At 37.5% G+C, this 18,745-nt stretch overlaps 2 protein-coding genes across 3 annotated transcripts in view; one reads left to right on the top strand and one right to left on the bottom strand.

The window, feature by feature from the left end:
• The window catches only part of GTF2F2 (general transcription factor IIF subunit 2), a 170,336-nt gene that overhangs the window by 85,870 nt on the left and 65,721 nt on the right, over positions 1 to 18,745 (bottom strand). The gene's annotated exons all lie outside the window — the stretch shown is intronic.
• On the top strand, positions 685 to 8,855 carry KCTD4 (potassium channel tetramerization domain containing 4). Its single transcript, XM_025364648.1, has 2 exons — positions 685 to 892; positions 6,952 to 8,855. The coding sequence occupies exon 2, from the start codon at positions 7,140 to 7,142 to the stop codon at positions 7,917 to 7,919; it is 780 nt and encodes a 259-aa protein (XP_025220433.1). The 5' UTR covers positions 685 to 892; positions 6,952 to 7,139; the 3' UTR covers positions 7,920 to 8,855.

Here is an 18,745-nt window from a genome sequence, read left to right as displayed (position 1 = left end):
GAAATCTTATTGAGTATGAACACATATCTTTGATGACAGTAATTTATTTATGTATATCCCACCACCTAAAATCAGAAAAAACTCGAGAGAAAATTTTAAAGGTTATGTATATAAAGCACATCCTATAAAAAGAAGTGAAGGCTTCTAGTTATGATTCTGTCACTAAACAGCACTGTTACTTTGGAGAAGTTATTTTACATCTCTGGGCCTCAGCATCTATAATAATGACATTACTAGAATGTCTGAGATCTCTTCTAGGTCTCTTTCACTAAATAAAAATGCTAGCCTTCCTCTCCAACTGGGGATGTTTTATTATTTCATTAGTGTTCATTTTGTTTGCTCTAGTACTTTCCAAAAGACGTAGATATAACTAAATTTTGTTTGAGTAGAAAGAGAACAATCACAAAATGTTAAGAAGCTGCCCAAGGCTTGAAAACATTTAAACTTGTGCTCTATGCTGGATTGTCTTACCCTATATCTGAACTTGGATATACTCTATGTCAAAGAACTGAGGAGAAATGACACTGGCACTTTTTTTTTTTTTTTTTTTAAGTTAAGGGCATCCCTAGTTTAAACAAGTTAAAGTAATAAGCAAGTAGCAACACTGCTTATTTGCATTGGCATGTAAGTAATGAAATTAGGTATGTTATGAAGTCTTAGGCATCAGGAAGTTACACTCATTCATTTCCACAAGACCTTCTGGATCCAGCTGAATGTGGAGGCATTTAAGAGGACTTCCAGCTCCTGTAAAAACCCAGACCAGAAGACTACCGATCAGCATTTCAGGCTGATCCTCCAGACCGTGAAGTTACTCTCCTGACACGTAATTATATCACATCTGTGTCGACACTCTCTGGGAAAAGACTGAAGAAATAATCTTTTCAAGAAGCATGTACATTTAAAAGGTAAACCATTTTTAATATTCCTAGTAGTCTCCTTTCTTCTCATTTAAAATATGTTCCTAGAAGTTTTTTGCCTGTGGTTCTCAGGTGACGTCTACTAATAAAAGGTACTAGCATCTTAACAAACCAGTGAGGCAAACTTTCTATCCCTGTATTATTAAAAAGCTGGTCTTTATTCAAACTTGTAAAGTGATATTCTGATCTCTATTTGATCTTCAGGAATTCTGCTGTGCACGGTGGCTCACGTCTATAATCCCAACACTTTGGGAGGCTGAGGCAGGAGGACAGCTTGAGCCCAGATTGGGCAACAAAGTGAGACCCAGTCTCCACACACACACACACAAAAATCAAAAAGTTAGCCAGGTATGGTGGGGCATGCCTGTGGCCTCAGCTACATGGGAGGCTAAGGCAGGAGGATCACCTGAGCCCAGGGGGTTGAGGCTGCAGTACACTCCACCCTGGGTGACAGAGCAAGACCCTGTATCAAAAAGTAAAATTTAATTTTATAAAAGTTATAAAATAATTTGTCTAGATAATTTTAACATCAAGCAGCCACAATGTTTTGTCTTCCCTCTCTCTCCACTCTATCTCCCTGCAAAATTCTTTCCCTCCTCCCTGTCTGTTAATTTTACTTTCTTGTGATACGGAGGGAAGAGCTCATAGAGCTGCTCAGATACTTCATCAACTATAAGATGCTATCATTTGTAATATCAACCATTATTTTACGTGCCACCAAGACAAAATACTGCCACTAAATTTTGACAAGCTAACGATACTAAGATGTACCTCAGTTATAGAAATGGTAAATACAAAAAAAATGTGTGATATGATAGCGTTCTCCATCCCTAATTTACAACTCCTCCCTACTCTGTAAGAAACCACATTTGCTCCCTTGAGCCATCATCTCCCTTGAGCCACCACATCCTGTTCTCCTGTTCAGGTCCTCTCCTCTCTCCTCCACACCACCTCATCACAGAAGACACGAGGGGATGTTAAGTGATGAGAAAAACAGAAGGAACAGTGGCAGGCACTAGCATATGGAAACAGAGACCCTCTTTAGTCACTTACTTCCTAACTGTAGTACCTTTACAAGAGTTTTCAAAGTTATGCCCCTCATTTTGAGATTGTAGGTAATGGTTATTAGCTTAAAATATCTTCTTCCCGAAGAGAAAGTAAAATTGCATTTTGCCAAATAGCACTATAAAAATGAGTTCTGTACAATATTATAATTTTAATGTTCATTTGATGGCTTATGTAAGTGCTATGCTCATCTGCTTACAATAGAATTTTCCAGTAAAGAATAATGCACAGGTTATATTTAAAAAAAAAAACAAAAAACTTCGTTTTAAAAAACTTAAGGTATGACTTCTGCTTACAAAATTATAAAACACAGGTTTCCCTGAAATATTCATTTTCCAAAGTACATGTAAAACATGAATTAATATAATTTATAAATTGTCAAGATTACCTCTGTAGTGAAAATCAAAGAAATGTGGAATGGAATTTCACCTGAACTTCTGAGGTAGCGTGTTGTCTTTATTTGCGCTCCTTTTGACACATAGTGCCTTATTTTTTTCTATACCCCTCAAATGAGGCTAAAACATTTGCCAATGTAGGCAATTTTCCTGGGCTTCCTTGAAGACACAGTTCAACACTGCAAAATATTTACAGCTGCATTCTTTGGACTGCAATGACATGTTCACATGACTTTCTGGCCAGAGGTTATGTCCTATTAGTCCTAGGAAGGTTCAAGGACTCTACACAGTTTGTGAGATGCTGTGGTCAATCAGTTACATAAAGTGGCTGCCATAGTACTTTTGTTAGTATAATACCAGTATTAGACAACATTTAGAGCAGATAAATTTTATATTTCGAAATAGAACTAAAATTTGGACATTCAAAAATAATTACATTAATATGGGGAAGTCCTTGATTCTTAAAATACATCAATCATTAGACAGTATAATTTTTATTTTTAACACACAAAAGAAACCAACATAAAACATTCATACCTCGAGCGTTTCTTATATTCAATGCCATTGACAAGAGGAGATGAAGCAAGTACATGTTAAAAAAAAAAGAAACTCAGCTTGTGAAAGGCAGAGAAAGGTCAAAACACAGATCAATAAACAAACAAACAAAAAATGTGGGCAAGTCCAAGGCAGAGATAGTGTCAGGTTTAAGTAAAAAATTGACACCAGTTTCTCTAGCTTTTACTTTCTAAGGTAATGGGAAAGAAATCCTTTTAAAAGACAAGCAGAGAGGCATGCAGCTGACAACAACCAAGATTTGATAGAAGAGGAGAATGTGGAGACAGAAGCTCCCTGTTCTTCTCAAAGGCAGCTTCTAAGACCATCCCTTTTCCTTGAAGAGTGTTTGAATTTTATAGAGGAGTGACCTGTGAAGTCTAGGAGAATTATCATACTTTCTGTATCTTCCAATCGGGAGAGAGAACCTCCTGGTAAGGTTCCACTTCCTTCCACGGCATGGGAATATCTCTGGCATAAAAATGGAGCAAATGTATATATTACAATGATGTCCTGCATCCATCACGGGATGACAAAGACTTCATTTCCCAAAAGGAATTGGTAGAAAAGATGGGAATTCCTGCTGGAATGAGTTCTGCCTTATGCAGACGGTAGGACATTAGCATTACCTCATAGGGGAAGGTTCTGCCAGAATTTAGTTAGGCATTGGACCCAATTAACTATAGGATATACTCATATTAAGGACCAGTTTAAATTCTCAAAGTTGGTTATGTATGATTAAAGATGTCTAAGACAGAGGTGATCTAACTCTAATAAAGAGTTAAGGTACGGAGTAGAAAACAGGACCCCAATCTTTCAAAATTTTATATGTTTTTGCCTGCAAAGGCAGATAAAATCTTCAAATCTAGTGGCCAAGTGGATCCAGGTAAGCTACTCTGTGACATGTGTGGTTTAAATCCTTCTGCTGAAACCACTAAATTGAGCAGTTCCAGTTTGTATCTGCAATGAGGCAGAGAAACATAGTCCCATGATCCAGGGATGTCTCCCTTGGTACAGGTACTGAAACACCATTTTTATAGTTTTAGGGCTGTGGAGACCTTACTGATACTACCTCGGACAAGCAACACCCACTCCCCACCCTCTAGCAAGTAAATATAAATTTAGAATAGCCTAAAAAGAGATAATCTGGCTTTCTCCTAAGGGGCATGTGTACCACCACAGGCAGCAATGATCAATGAACTCCTACAATTTTCATGAATTGCGGTCATCTTGCTTTGCTGGAGGTAATATGGAGTAACAGGGATGCAGTGGGGCCTACTGGGTGCCATTTTTATTTTTTATTTTTATTTTTTGAGACTGGAGTGCAGTGGTGCTATCTCGACTCACTGCAACCTACACCTCCCAGGCTCAGGCAAGTCTCCTGCCTCAGCCTCCCAAGTAGCTGGGACTACAGACATACACCAACACACCCCAGTTAATTTTTTTTTTTTTTTAATTTTTGGTAGACAAGGGATTTCCCTATATTGGCCAGGCTGGTCTCAAACTCCTGGACTCAAGTGATCCACCCCCTCAGCCTCCCAAAGTGCTGGGATTACAGGCGTGAGCCAACATGCCCGGCCTACATTTTTCTTCCTTAAGTCTGCAAGTTGGGCCAAAGAGGACACCAAAGTCCTATGGATTTGTATCAGCCAGGCACTAAGACAAGGCCTCAGTTACACTGCTGTTGCCAAGCCATGGGTGGCAAAGAAATCACACGTCAACTTTGCAGAAGCCGAGAACACCAGAGTGAAGTCTAGAGTGAGAAAATCAATCAAGGAGAAGAGGCGCAAGATGGAATGGTTCAGGGTCTGTTCAGGCAAGCCTGCAGAAATGAGCACTCCTCAGGGGTTTTGAAAACCTGGCAGCAGAAACCAGAAGTGAGTGAGTTAGGAAGTGTAAGGTGGCCCTGGAGTGATGACTGAAGGTCAGCAGTCCCATTTCCAGCTGTCCTGCCTCACTCCTGCCCTCTCATCACCCCATGGAAGCCCATCCTCCAACAGGAACAGCACTGGGGCTTCCCATGAAGGCATCTATAGACAGGCCAAACAGGGTGTAAGGAAGCAGACCCAGCGTACATAGTATCTATCATCCACATCACTTTATTCAAACAAGCAAGAACATGCTAGCACAGTCTCCCATTACTATGTTACAGTTATGTTGTACTAATTCTGGTACCCTATAAAGTTCAAAAAAAGAGGACTAAACCTATAAATGAAATTGTTATGCCTTTTTGATTCTGCTATTATATGATGCTACTCAAGTGCAGTGACTATCTGTAATGGTAAGACAAGAAAATAAACTTCCAAAGTTGTATCCCTTCTCCCTCAAAATCTATTCAGTATTTCTTAAAAACTTGTACTGACAGAAACGACTTAATCTAAAAAAGCAAAATCGAGACAAACATGAGATTGTCAGAATATAAGGGTAAGTCTTATTAAGTGCTGCAGGACTGAAAGGAAGTTTTAGTCAAAAAGTTGGCTTTGCTGTAAAGTCCTAGATAAAATACTAACAATTCTCTGGAATGCAATTTTATCTTTGGTGAAATGAGGAAGTTGAATTTCATAGTCTCTAAGCAAAAACACAGCTCTAAAAACATTATGCCTTAGTTCTCTAGTTCAATTTCAATGAACTTTTGATCTTAATAATGCATGAAAGTTAACTTCAAGATCACTGTGAGAATATAATTTTTTATATGTGAAAATCTAATATTGTTTAAAGAAAATAAGAAGTAAGCATTTTAGAAGAATCTCTTCCAATATTTCTATGTCAACGTACAGTTAATTAATTTTAAAATACTTCTAATGCAAGAGAAATATAAACCAAAGTCTAACTTTTAACAGTGTGGCCCAGGGCAGTGGCTCATGCCTGTAATCCCAGCACTCAGGGAGGCTCAGATGGGCAGATCACCTGAATCCAGGAGTTTGAGACCAGTCTGGGCAACATGGTAAAAACTTGTCTCTACAAAAATAAAGATAAAAAATTGACACAAAAACAAAAAACAATGTAGATTCCCAGAATAATTTAGCAGATAGGCCAAATAATAGTGTACTGGGGACAATGTTTACATTCCTTACCACTGAGCCTTTAAATGCTAGAAGTGACAGTTCAGAACTCTAAATTGCTTTGGAAGGGAAGTTATAGGGGAAAGAGGAAAAAGATCTGGGAAGTGGAGGATGACATCATTCACACTGTTCCAGCTCCCAGGTTGAAAAACAAGGTTAGGCTTTGGTGGTTTCTTTTACCCGCTGTGAAACAAACAAGAAACAAACTAACTTACCCATGACACTATTTTGTAGTAGGTATTCTGAATCTATATCTCTCTCCTATCTTCCTATATGGCATATATATGCATGCACATACACAGTTACAGTATTTTCTATAATTGCCCAAGTCTTTGTTCAGCACAAAAGCAGGTTCCGAGTGAAACAAGTTCATGAATTTTCCACAGAAAATCTTAACCAAAAAAAGTAAGAGATTACTGTAAAGCCTGTCTATTTGATTTTTTTACTTTTAGGGTAAATAAAATAATAAAAAAAAATAAAAATAAATTTCTTAACATCCTTTAACAAAGATCGCCAAATCAGAATCACATGCAAATCCAATTAAAATCAAGTACAGTGTCACAAGTAGCAGGTTAAGTATTCTTATTTGTGTCTCAAAAATGACTACACCACTGTGAAATGTGTGACTTTTTCCAGGAAAGAAAATTGTATACACCTAGAATTTTCACCTTATGTTTACTTTAAAAAGGTGACACTAAATCAATATACATTATTTTCCAAAAGATGACAATATTATTCAATATTAAGCCTGCCTGATTAAAAAATAACTCAGGCATTTAGAAATAAACATTCACATTTGGATGAAGAATTAAATATTTGCATCTGCTTAACTGACAAGAGGAAATTCAATTTATTCTAAGTACCTCTTATTACTTCAAAGGATAGACATGAAAATCCTTTCACAACAAATCCCTTCCCTGATACAGTTAAATGCAAATTCTCTTTTCCGTCTTACTCCAGAAAGCTCCTGCATACATAGGCTGATACGCCACCTACTGCAAAACCGAGCTGACAGCGCAGGCGATGCTGCCAGCGTTTCCATTCCATCACCAGGCTGGGGCTGAATAAAGGCGTGCTTGTGTGGTAGTGTTTCTTTTTAAAAAAATCTCAAAGCCAAGAAGAACAAGCTGAAATAGCATCTTCAAAAAATGGAGCGTAAAATAAACAGAAGAGAAAAAGAAAAAGAGTACGAAGGGAAACACAACAGCCTGGAAGATACTGATCAAGGAAAGAACTGCAAATCTACACTGATGACCCTCAACGTTGGTGGATATTTATACATTACTCAAAAACAAACGCTGACCAAGTACCCAGACACTTTCCTTGAAGGTATAGTAAACGGAAAAATCCTCTGCCCGTTTGATGCTGATGGTCATTATTTCATAGACAGGGATGGGCTCCTCTTCAGGCATGTCCTAAACTTCCTACGAAATGGAGAACTTCTATTGCCCGAAGGGTTTCGAGAAAATCAACTTCTTGCACAAGAAGCAGAATTCTTTCAGCTCAAGGCACTGGCAGAGGAAGTGAAATCCAGGTGGGAGAAAGAACAGCTAACACCCAGAGAGACTACTTTCTTGGAAATAACAGATAATCACGATCGTTCACAAGGACTGAGAATCTTCTGTAATGCTCCTGATTTCATATCAAAAATAAAGTCTCGCATTGTTCTGGTGTCCAAAAGCAGGCTGGATGGATTTCCAGAGGAGTTTTCAATATCGTCAAATATCATCCAATTTAAATACTTCATAAAGTCTGAAAATGGCACTCGACTTGTACTAAAGGAAGACAACACCTTTGTCTGTACCTTGGAAACTCTTAAGTTTGAGGCTATCATGATGGCTTTAAAGTGTGGCTTTAGACTGCTGACCAGCCTGGATTGTTCCAAAGGGTCAATTGTTCACAGCGATGCACTTCATTTTATCAAGTAATTACCTGTGTCACGAACAAAGGCAACAAGCATGCAGCCAGCAAGCTTCGGAAAACCACAGCATCAAAGGCATCCCAAATAACATGCCCAGCTAGCTCTGTACTACAGAGCCCTGCTACTAATCAATTACTGTGAGCTAACGGTATGTAAATTCTATCGCTAAAGATGTCCTTCCTCTGGGGTGTTCCTGCTGATCAGACTCTTCCACCTAAGATGAAAACAGTAACCTTCTATATACTGTAAATAAAGACTGAATGCTTTTGCTATTTATTTGTCCTTAAGCTGTCTTTCAATCAGATTGTCTTGGGTATTTGCACAAAAAACAAAGCATGTACATTATCTATCGTTCATTTCAGTAACTGGTAATAAAATATTTTAAGGGGCTATTAAGATTTGAAATCCTTTCTACTATGGCAAAAATCTACAGAGAAACTGAACTGGTAAAATTAACCACCTGGAGCAAAACAGATGTGCAGATCTAACTAAAACAGAGCTATAGTGAAGCAAAATGAGATTGTAAGAAGACATTAAAGCTATTGATTTGATTTTTCCATAGCAGGCACCAAAAGCTCATATTCACAGTTCCTGTGTTTCATACTAGACTTATAGCTGAATTGGTATTTTGCTGAAAATTCCTAGAAAACTGCTTGATGACAATAAAAAGTAAATAAAAGCACTGCTACCTTCTTTGATTGTATTAATGATTATAATAAAAAGTTACACATCACTTTAAAAGCAAACAGTACCACTTGATGATTTTGCACAAAATTATGCATAGACGTAGTCAACCGGCAGGCTACAGTAACCCTGGCTGGTCCTGGAAGTGACAAAACCCAGCAAATTCAATTCTTTGCAGGCTGAGTTCCCACAAAGCATGGATAACTTGGTCTCAATAGAGTATGTGTTATTAGAATAATAAAGGAGTTGATTTTCAGAATCACCCTAAGTGTTCATTTTTCAAGCTCAAAAATATTAAATGAACATCACTAAACATTATTCTTATGAAAGAACTTTGTTTTCAATACCTTTTTGGATGCTAAATCTCAGACTCAATGAGTTAATATTACTTCATGCCAAACAAAAAGTTATTTTAAAAATTACGTTTTATGTATGGCCATTTCAATGAAGTAATCTACAAACTTAACTTTAAATGAGTGTATTTCCCCCCTGCAAAAGACAGCTAAATCATTTCATTTGTTCTTTAACTTCTAAGAACAAAATATACTTAAATTTGCTCCTTTAAAATTAAACCATTAAATCTGGTAACTAAATCTTAATTTTAATAAATCTCAAGAAGATGTCTGAAAATCTTGACTGAGGTTACATAAATTAGCATATATGCCAAAAGTTTGATTACTCATAAAAATTTAGAATAAGTAAAGCTAATATTCATTTCCAGAACTACAACTGACTTCTAGTTATAACGTCTAACGTAATGTAAAAGCTGGCTGTATATACTAAAAGAAACCTTTTAAAATCTATTCTACAAAAAAATTCCTTCAAAAATCACATTTAACAACCAAATTCCACATCAGCTACACAATGTTTTTATGTACACCAAGAAAAACAGATTTCTACTAAAACATTATCTTTTACATAGTTTAAAACAGCCTAATCAAGACTGAACAAACTATAAAAACAGGAAAAGAATTGTAAAATGTATTTGAATAGCCACTATAATTGAACTGTTTATACGCCTCTCCAACTTAAGAGTTGACTTTTCCTTGGCATTTGGACTTTGGTAATGAAAAAAAGGTAGTGATTGACTGTTAGAGCAAGATTTTCTCTAACAAGATTTCATTACAGATAATAAAAATAACCCTGACATATCTTTTTACAGGAGATACAGCTGAAGAGATCTCCTGAGAAGCATTACAAGTAAGGTTTTTCATCAAATCAAAAGAGGAAAATTTAACTATTTTAACAAAGTTATTATTGATAGAAACTATTAAAAATATCAGATTCATTTTTATGTAGCATCTTTTAGAACTTGTATCTGGACACATTTAATTCCTCCTCATACTTCTAATAAATCACAATGTTCTAAAACAATTTAGTAATCTAGAAGGAAAATCTGACTAGACTGACCACCCTTATAACTTTTTATAAATGTACCTTTTTAAATTCCAAATTACTTGTACTTGGATTTATATATTCAAGTGCCTAAATACTGTGCTCTAAGTATATAGAAAATATCTGTATTTTAATGTTAGTATTTTCTAAATATATTTAGAAATACTTTCCATTCAAGAAACTCAAGATATCATACAAAATGTCAATTATAAGTCAGAGTGAAGCTCTCAGAGTATTTCTGTTCCCAGTCACTTAAAAATTTATTTCTCAAATTTTTTCTCACAAATACTGTTCCAAAAAACAAATCACAAAGTGACTATCTTTCTCAAAAGAAAGGTAATAAAAAAGTAGGTTACTATAGTTGCCATGAGCCAAACATATATTCTCTTATATTTGGAATTACCCCATGCAGTGACTCTAGCACCATCCTTAAAATGTGAAAAGATCATGGCTTTTACTATACTTTCAAAATGTATATATGGTGGTATACACAACAAAGGAAACACAAGACTTTTCAAATAATTCAAGGAAGATGACTACCATGCCAGACTGAAGATGATGTTACTGAATCAGCTTATTCAGTTTGTCTTTTTTTTTTTTTTAAGAAAATTACTTGTATTTCAATTAGCCACACATGGTGGCATACACTTGTAATCCCAGCTACTTGGGAGGCTGAGGCAAAAGGATTGCTTAAACTGAGAGGTGGAGGTTGTGGTGAGCTCAGATCACACCACTGCAATCCAGCCTGGGTGACAGAGCGAGATTCCGTCTCAAAAAACAAAAACAAAACAAACAAAAAAATCCACAAAACTTATACTTCAAACGCTACTTACTTTTAGGGTGATAATAAAAGCTAACATTTATTGAGCATTTTACTACATGCCAGATACCATGTTATGAACATACATTCTCTCAAACCTCAAACAATTCTAAGAAAGGTATTAATTATTCTTCCCTTTTTATTGATGAAGAAATGGAGACTTAGGGAGTTAAGTAATCTGCCCAAGATTACATAATTATAAAGAGGTGGAACCAAGATTTGAAGCCCAGGTATACCTGTACCAGAGCCAACAGAAACCGTGTCTGATTTTGCAAGCCATTTATATCCCTAACACCTAGAACGTGGCAGAAAACAGGCATTCACAAGGTAGGTGTTGAATACAGAACACTAAAATATAGGTTTGCCTCACTTGATACAATCTTACAATGTAAGTATTCCTAAAACGTTGAGTGAAAAACTGAATTTTAGAAAAGTAATATTTTTAACATCATGTCATTTAAAAAACAGGTGAATCATATGTCTCTTGGCTGCATAAATGTCTTCTTTTGAGAAGTGTGTTCACATCCTTTGCCCCACTTTTTTATGGGGTTTTTTCTTGTAGATTTGTTTAAGTTCTTTGTAGATTCTGGATATTAGCCCTTTGTCAGAGGGATAGATTGCAAAAATTTTCTCCCATTCTGTAGGTTGCCTGTTCACTCTGATGGTAGTTTCTTTTGCTGCGCAGAAGCTCTTTAATTAGATCCCATTCGTCTATTTTGGCTTTTGCTGCCATTGCTTTTGGTGTTTTAGTCATTGAAGTCTTTGCCCATGCCTATGTCCTGAATGGCATTGCCTACGGCATAATTTTAAAGTATAAAATTGATGAAGTCTACTAATTCTTAATTTGCAACCCATTGATTTTTGATTGCAAGTCAAAACCACCATGGCCTTTGCCCATGCCTATGTCCTGAATGGTACTGCAAATCAAAACCACAATGGCCTTTGCCCATGCCTATGTCCTGAATGGTACTGCAAATCAAAACCACAATGGCCTTTGCCCATGCCTATGTCCTGAATGGTATTGCCTATGGTATTACCATTTGCAATACCACCCTGAATGGTACTGCAAATCAAAACCACAATGAGATACACCATCTCACGCCAGTTAGAATGGCGATCATTAAAAAGTCAGGAAGCAACAAATGCTGGAGAGGATGTGAAGAAACAGGAATGCTTTTACACTGCTGGAGGGAGTGTAAATTAGTTCAACCATTGTGGAAGACAGTGTGGTAATTTCTCAAGGATCTAGAACTAGAAATATCATTTGACCCAGCGATCCCATTACTGGGTATGTACCCAAATGATTATAAATTATGCTGCTATAAAGACACAAGCACATGTATGTTTATTGTGGCACTATTCACAATAGCAAAGACTTGGAACCAACCCAAATGTCCATCAATAACAGAATGGATAAAGACAATGTGGCACATACACACCATAGAATACTATGCGGCCATAAAAAAGGATGAGTTCATGTCCTTTGCAGGGACATGGATGAAGCTGGAAACCATCATTCTCAGCAAAATATCACAAGGACAGAAAACCAAACACCACATGTTCTCACTCACAAGTGGGAGTTGAACAATGAGAACATATGGACACAGGGAGGGGAACATCACACACCAGGGCCTGTTGCGGGGTGGGGGACAGGGGAGGGATAGCATTAAGAGAAATATCTAACGTAAATGATAAGTTGATGGGTGTAGCAAACCAACATGGCACATGTATACCTATGTAACAAACCTGTACGTTGTGCACATGTACCCTATAACTTAAATTAAAAAAAAAAAAGTGAACCATCCCTGTCACAACAGTAAAGAATATCACAAATTTGTCTGCTGGTGAATCTAACACTTTCACATATCAGGTTTGTTCAAAAATAGGTTAACTTTTTATGACTGTATAATCCACAGAACTGACATATTAGGAGAAAAAACAAAGCACAGTGAAACACACATGGGCTCTGGAATTAGACTTGGGTTCTAATTCCATTAACTTCCACTAACTTGCTTACATGATTATAAGCAAGATCCTTAACTTTTTAAAATTTCAACATCCTCACAGTAAAATAAGGATAACAGTAACTATTTGATAGGGCTTTTGCAAGGTTTCAATTAAATTCTAAATTGGCCGGGCGCGGTGGGTCAAGCCTGTAATCCTAGCACTTTGGGGGGCCAAGACGGGCAGATCACGAGGTCAGGAGATCGAGACCATCCTGGCTAACATGATGAAACCCCGTCTCTACTAAAAAATACAAAAAACTAGCCAGGCGAGGTGGTGGGCGCCTGTAGTCCCAGCTACTGGGGAGGCTGAGGCAGGAGAATGGCGTAAACCCGGGAGGCGGAGCTTGCAGTGAGCTGAGATCCAGCCACTGCACTTCAGCCTGGGCGACAAAGCGAGACTGTGGCCCAAAAAATAATAATAATAATAATTCTAAATTGTGTGTAAAGTACTTCACCTTCATGAACTTTTGATAAAGCACTAATTATCATTTTGTCCAGTAAAAAGTATTTTCATGGCATAACCATGAACAGGTCTTCCCAAAATGCACATTTACATTAATTAGGCTTTCTACTTAGACATGAACAGAACAGAGAACTTTTAACAAGCACATGTTTAATATGTGATGAAATACTAGAAAACACAAGACTGTACTTTAAACTGCTATAGGCAAACATGGTTTTCATTCTATTCATTTAAAATATAGATATAATAGGTTTTTTAGGACTTTTGTTTTCTAGCTTCATGTCAAAATCTACAATAACAAAATAATCATAGCAGCTGTTTTGTCAGCAATGTAAAATCAGTCAGGGCCAGGTGCAGTGGTTCACATCTGTAATCCCACCACTTCGGGAGGCCAAGGCGGGCAGATCACTTGAGGTCAGGAGTTCAAGACCAGCATGACCAACATGGTGAAACCCTGTCTCTGCTAAAACTATAAATATTAGCTGGGCATGGTGGTGCTCGCCTGTAATCTGAGCTATTTGGGAGGCTGAGGCATGAGAATCGCTAGAACCCAGGAGGTGGAGGTTATAGCGAGTTGAGACTGTGCTACTGCACTCCAGCCTGGGCAACAGAGTGAGACTCCCATCTCAAATAAATAAAATCAGTAAGGAGTAATATACGTGATAATGCAATTTTAAACACACACCTATCTAATAAATTATGAATATTTTAAACAGCAATGCATATTAGTCAAGGTTAAAATTACAGCATTTGAATAATAATTATCCTTGCTAATAAAGCAAACATGTAATATGGAGGACTATGCAACATAGCATGCAACTCAGAAATCATTTGTATTTAACTTTAAAATATACAATGGCTTCTTCTGTAGCCGACTTATTGTCCTAATCATATTTTGCTTAAGATAATATTAAAATTAATTTGTTTCTGTCAATAAACACCAAGGGAGTGGCGGTAAAGGAAAATAGGCTGGACAGAGAGAAATATTTAAGATGAATCTAAAATACGGCTAAAAAAATTTATGAAGAGGTGGACTGTATTTCTACTTCTTTTCTTTTCTTTTTTTTTTTTTTTTGAGACAGAGTCTTGCTCTGTTGCCCAGGCTGGAGTGCAGTGGCGTGATCTCGGCTCACTGCAAGCTCCGCCTCCCGGGTTCACGCCATTCTCCTGCCTCAGCCTCCCCAGTAGCTGGGACTACAGGCGCCTGCCACCATGCCCGGCTAAGTTTTTGTATTTTCAGCAGAGACGGGGTTTCACCGTGTTAGCCAGGATGGTCTCGATCTCCTGACCTCGTGATCCGCCCGCCTTGGCCTCCCAAAGTGCTGGGATTACAGGCGTGAGCCACGGTGCCCGGCCTCTACTTCTTTTCTAAACAAAAATACATAATGGTTCAATATTTTCTAGCAAACAATCATGAACACATACAAGTTGTTAGAAACAACCTATATGTAATAAAACTTTTCTAACAATGCAAAATGTACATTAAGCATTGTATAATAAAACGCAGAAAGTGTAGTTTTATTTCAACCACTAGTTATTTTAGAAAAGATACTGAATTGGATATTTAAAAATGAGACCATTATAACATACCCCTTTTAAAGTTTTAAAATATTAATTTAAAAATATATATATTTTTTCATAGAGATGGAGTCTCACTTCGTTGCCCCAGCAGGCTGGTCTCAAACTCCTGGGCTCAAGCAATCCTCCTGCCTTGGTCTCTCAAAGTGCTGGGATTACAAGCGTGAGTCACCACGCCTCGCCAACATATCCCTTTGTAAATGTTTTAAAAACCTACTCCATATTATAAAATATAACACATTTAACCTAAAACCATGACAGGTTTTTCCAAAACCACAATTCCAGAATATTCAGTTACATTTAAATGCAAGTTTTAATAGTAATTTTATTTTAAAAACCAGTTAATTTTTGAAAATTCGTTTTTAAAAGCAGGCTCAACTTTTCAAAAGTAATTTTGATTATTGTCCTTTAGGATGTTTAGCACGTAGGTTTTGACATTATTAAAGTATAAAATCGAGGAAGTCTACTAATTCTTAATTTGCAGTCCACTGATTTTTGCCTCGTTAAAACAGGTATTTATTAACTATTTTTAAGGTTCTTAAAAAATGTTGAATGATACTAATTTTGACTTGATTTATCTTCTATCACTTAATGTTATTTTACAAAGAACTAGACAATTTAGCATTCACATTAGGTATCACAGCATTTGATGAATTTTTATTTATTTTTTAAAACACTAAAAATAGGCTGGGTGGTCAGGTGGCCAGGTGCAGTGGTTCACGCCTGTAATCCCAGCACTCTGAGGCGGGCGAATCACGAGGTCAGGAGTTCGAGACCAGCCTGGTCAACATGGTGAAACCCCCATCTCTACTAAAAATACAAAAAATTAGCTGGGCATAGTGGTGGGCGCCTGTAATCCCAGCTACTCGGGAGGCTGAGGCAGGAGAATAATTTGAACCTGGGAGGTGGAGGTTGCAGTGAGCTGAGATCGAGTTACTGCACTCCAGTCTGGGCGACAGGGACAGACTCCATCTAAAAAAAAAATTAAAATTAAAAGAAAAAAAATAGGTCAGGTGCCAGGGCTCACGCCTGTAATCCTAACACTTTGGGAGGCCAAGGTGGGCAGATCACTTGAGGTCAGGAGTTCAAGACCAGCCTGGCCAACACGGTGAAACCCCATCTCTACTAAAAATACAAAACTTAGTTTGGCATGGTGGCCCATGCCTGTAATCCCAGCTACTCAGGAGGCTGAGGCACAAGAATCGTTTGAACCCAGGAGGCGGAGGTTGCAGTAAGCCGAGATCGCGCCACTGCACTCCAGCCTGGGCCACAGAATGAGACTCTGTCTCAGGGGGGAAAAAAAAAACCACGTTAAAAATAAGTATGAATGCAGATACCATAATCCTATATCCTAACAAAACTATTTTGATTTTTGCACATTTTTTTCTATGCAAAGATATTTTAAGAGAAATCCATCTAGAAAGAAAAAAGAAAGACTGTGCATAGCTGTGCATGGAAATAATTACTAATAAAGGTGAGATAACTGGAGAGAAACACCAAACAGAAGAATCTAAAAGTCACAAATGATTTTTTAGTGCACTTTGTTTCTTAAAAAACTATTTTTAATTGATAAAATTTGTATACATTTATGGTATACAACATGTTTTGAAATATGTATATATTATGGAATGGCTAATCAAACTAATTAACATATGTACTACCTTATATACTTAGTTTTGTGGTAAGAACACTTAAAAGTATATAATACATTGTTATTGGGTATATTCACCATGCTGTACAATAGCTAAAGGTCGTGGGTGATGGATTTATAAAACAACAAAACCAAAACTAAAACCAAACACAACCGCAGGCATTTACATGTGTAAGTCTACATGTGTTTACAATATGTACAAGTTTACAACATAATTATAAGTTGGTGTTGTTACACCACAGCCAAAAACTAACACATTGAGATTTAGAACATAAAATTCAGCTACCTTGAAAAGTGGAAGAAGGCTATATTAAAATACATTTTGGTTCTCAGTTATATTTCCCTCTGCTCTTCTTTGTGTCTTAAGGAAAATTTGTTCTTAATAAGAGACAAGAAAAAGGAGCTTCAAATATATCTCTTGCTGTTATAGAATACAACATAGTTAGGTATATTATAAAATTCACTAGGTGACAGGTATATAGAAAATAATGGGCTAAGCGGGGTGGTGCACCTATAATCCGGGCACTTTCAAAGGCCAAGGCTGGAGGATCACTTGAGCCCAGGAGTTCAAGACCAGCCTAGGCAACATGGCAAAACCCTGTCTCCACAAAAAATAAAAAAATTTAAAAAAGTTTAAAAAGTCGGGCGTAGTGGCCCACACCTGTAGTTCCAGCTACTTAAGAGGCAGAGGTGGCAAGATCGCTTGAGCACAGGAGATTGGCTGCAGTGAGCCGTGACGATGCCACTGCACTTCCTGTCTGGGCGACAGAGCAAGACCCTGTCAAAAACAAAGAAAATAACAACCTTGTGCTTATATAAAACATATACAAATTTCGCAGTTAACACTGAGGTGTTTAGTGAAGCAAAAGGCACCCTAAGTAAAATCTTTCCTAACTTTCCAAAGACTTTCCATTTAACTAAAGGATGTAATAAAGGAAAAAAGTTTAGGTAGAATCTTAATTCACTTTATCTTTTTAACAATGAATATGCATCAAACAGTGGTGTTTTGGTTCCAGGCAGTGGAAAAGAAAAGCAGGTGAGGATTTCACAATTAGGGAAAAAAGGCTGGCTACAGTGGCTCACATGGTAATCCCAGCACTTCGGAAGGTCGAGGTGGGAAGACTGCTTGAGCCCAAGAGTCTGAGGCTGCAGTGAGGTAGGATCATGCCACTGTACTCCAGCCTGGGTGACAGAGCAAGACCCTGCCTCAATAAAAAAAAGGGAAAATAAAGTTAAAAAAGACTTCACCAATCAACTCCAACCATGTTAAGAATTACTAATTAAGTAAAAGGCTAAAACCTCTTCTACAGAAACTAACGGTTTCCCAATAAGGGAACAGCCACCCCCCAGCTACCTCTTTCCTGCAGAGAAATCATCTATGGTTGTTTCTATACAGAAACAAGTTTCAGGTAGTACAATATTATAAGAAATCACTCTTCTGGGAAAGTATGTGAATGAGTCAAAAAGAGTAAGAGGCCAGTGCAGTGGCTCGCTTTGGGAAGTCAAGGCAGGCAGATCACTTGTTGGGAGTTCAAGACCAGCCTAGCCAACATGGTAAAACCCTGTCTCTACTAAAAAAAAAAAATACAAAAATTAGCCAGGGGTGGTGGTGCACACTTGTAATCCCAGTTACTCAGGAGGCTGAGGCAGGACAACTGCTTGAGCCTGGGTGACCAAGAGACACTCTGTCTCAAAAAAAAAAAATAAATAAATAAGAAAAGAAAAAGAAAAAAGAAATGGTAAATGTAGATAATCTGAATCTTTAACAGAGGAGATCATAAAAATGTCTGGCATTTGCTGAGGTATTACTTTGCATCAGGCACGGTACTAAGTATTGATAAGCATTGTCTGCTTTAAAGCGCACAACACATAATGATCTCATGAGGTGATGGGGTAGAGATTGCTAGTTACTTCTCCTGTATCCATTCTCTTCTTTGTCAGAAATGGATCCCTAATTAAGGGTGGCAACTACACCCAAATTAAATCTGCATTTCCCAGTGTTCTATGGCTGCAAGGTGTGGCCAAGTTATCAAGTTCTGACTAGGGGAATGTAAGCAAAGTGTGACTTTTGGATATGCTCCTGCAAAGAATTAAAAAGTCCCTTTACCTTCCCCATCTTGCCTCCCTTTTGATGCCTGAGAGGTAGATATGACAGTAATAACTCCAGCGTCATTCTGGATCCCCCTGAGGATGGAAGCCACAGTTAAACAATGGCAGAGGCCGGCTGATGACCTTG

This window comes from Theropithecus gelada, chromosome 17 (assembly GCF_003255815.1).
Source record: "Theropithecus gelada isolate Dixy chromosome 17, Tgel_1.0, whole genome shotgun sequence".
Taxonomy (NCBI): domain Eukaryota; kingdom Metazoa; phylum Chordata; class Mammalia; order Primates; family Cercopithecidae; genus Theropithecus; species Theropithecus gelada.
The sequence above is the reverse complement of the archived record's forward strand: the minus strand, read 5'-3'. Positions and strand labels throughout refer to the sequence as shown.

Coding starts and splice junctions, on each gene's coding strand:
- KCTD4 (XM_025364648.1), top strand. CDS start 7,140: ATGGAGCGTAAAATAAACAGAAGAGAAAAAGAAAAAGAGTACGAAGGG.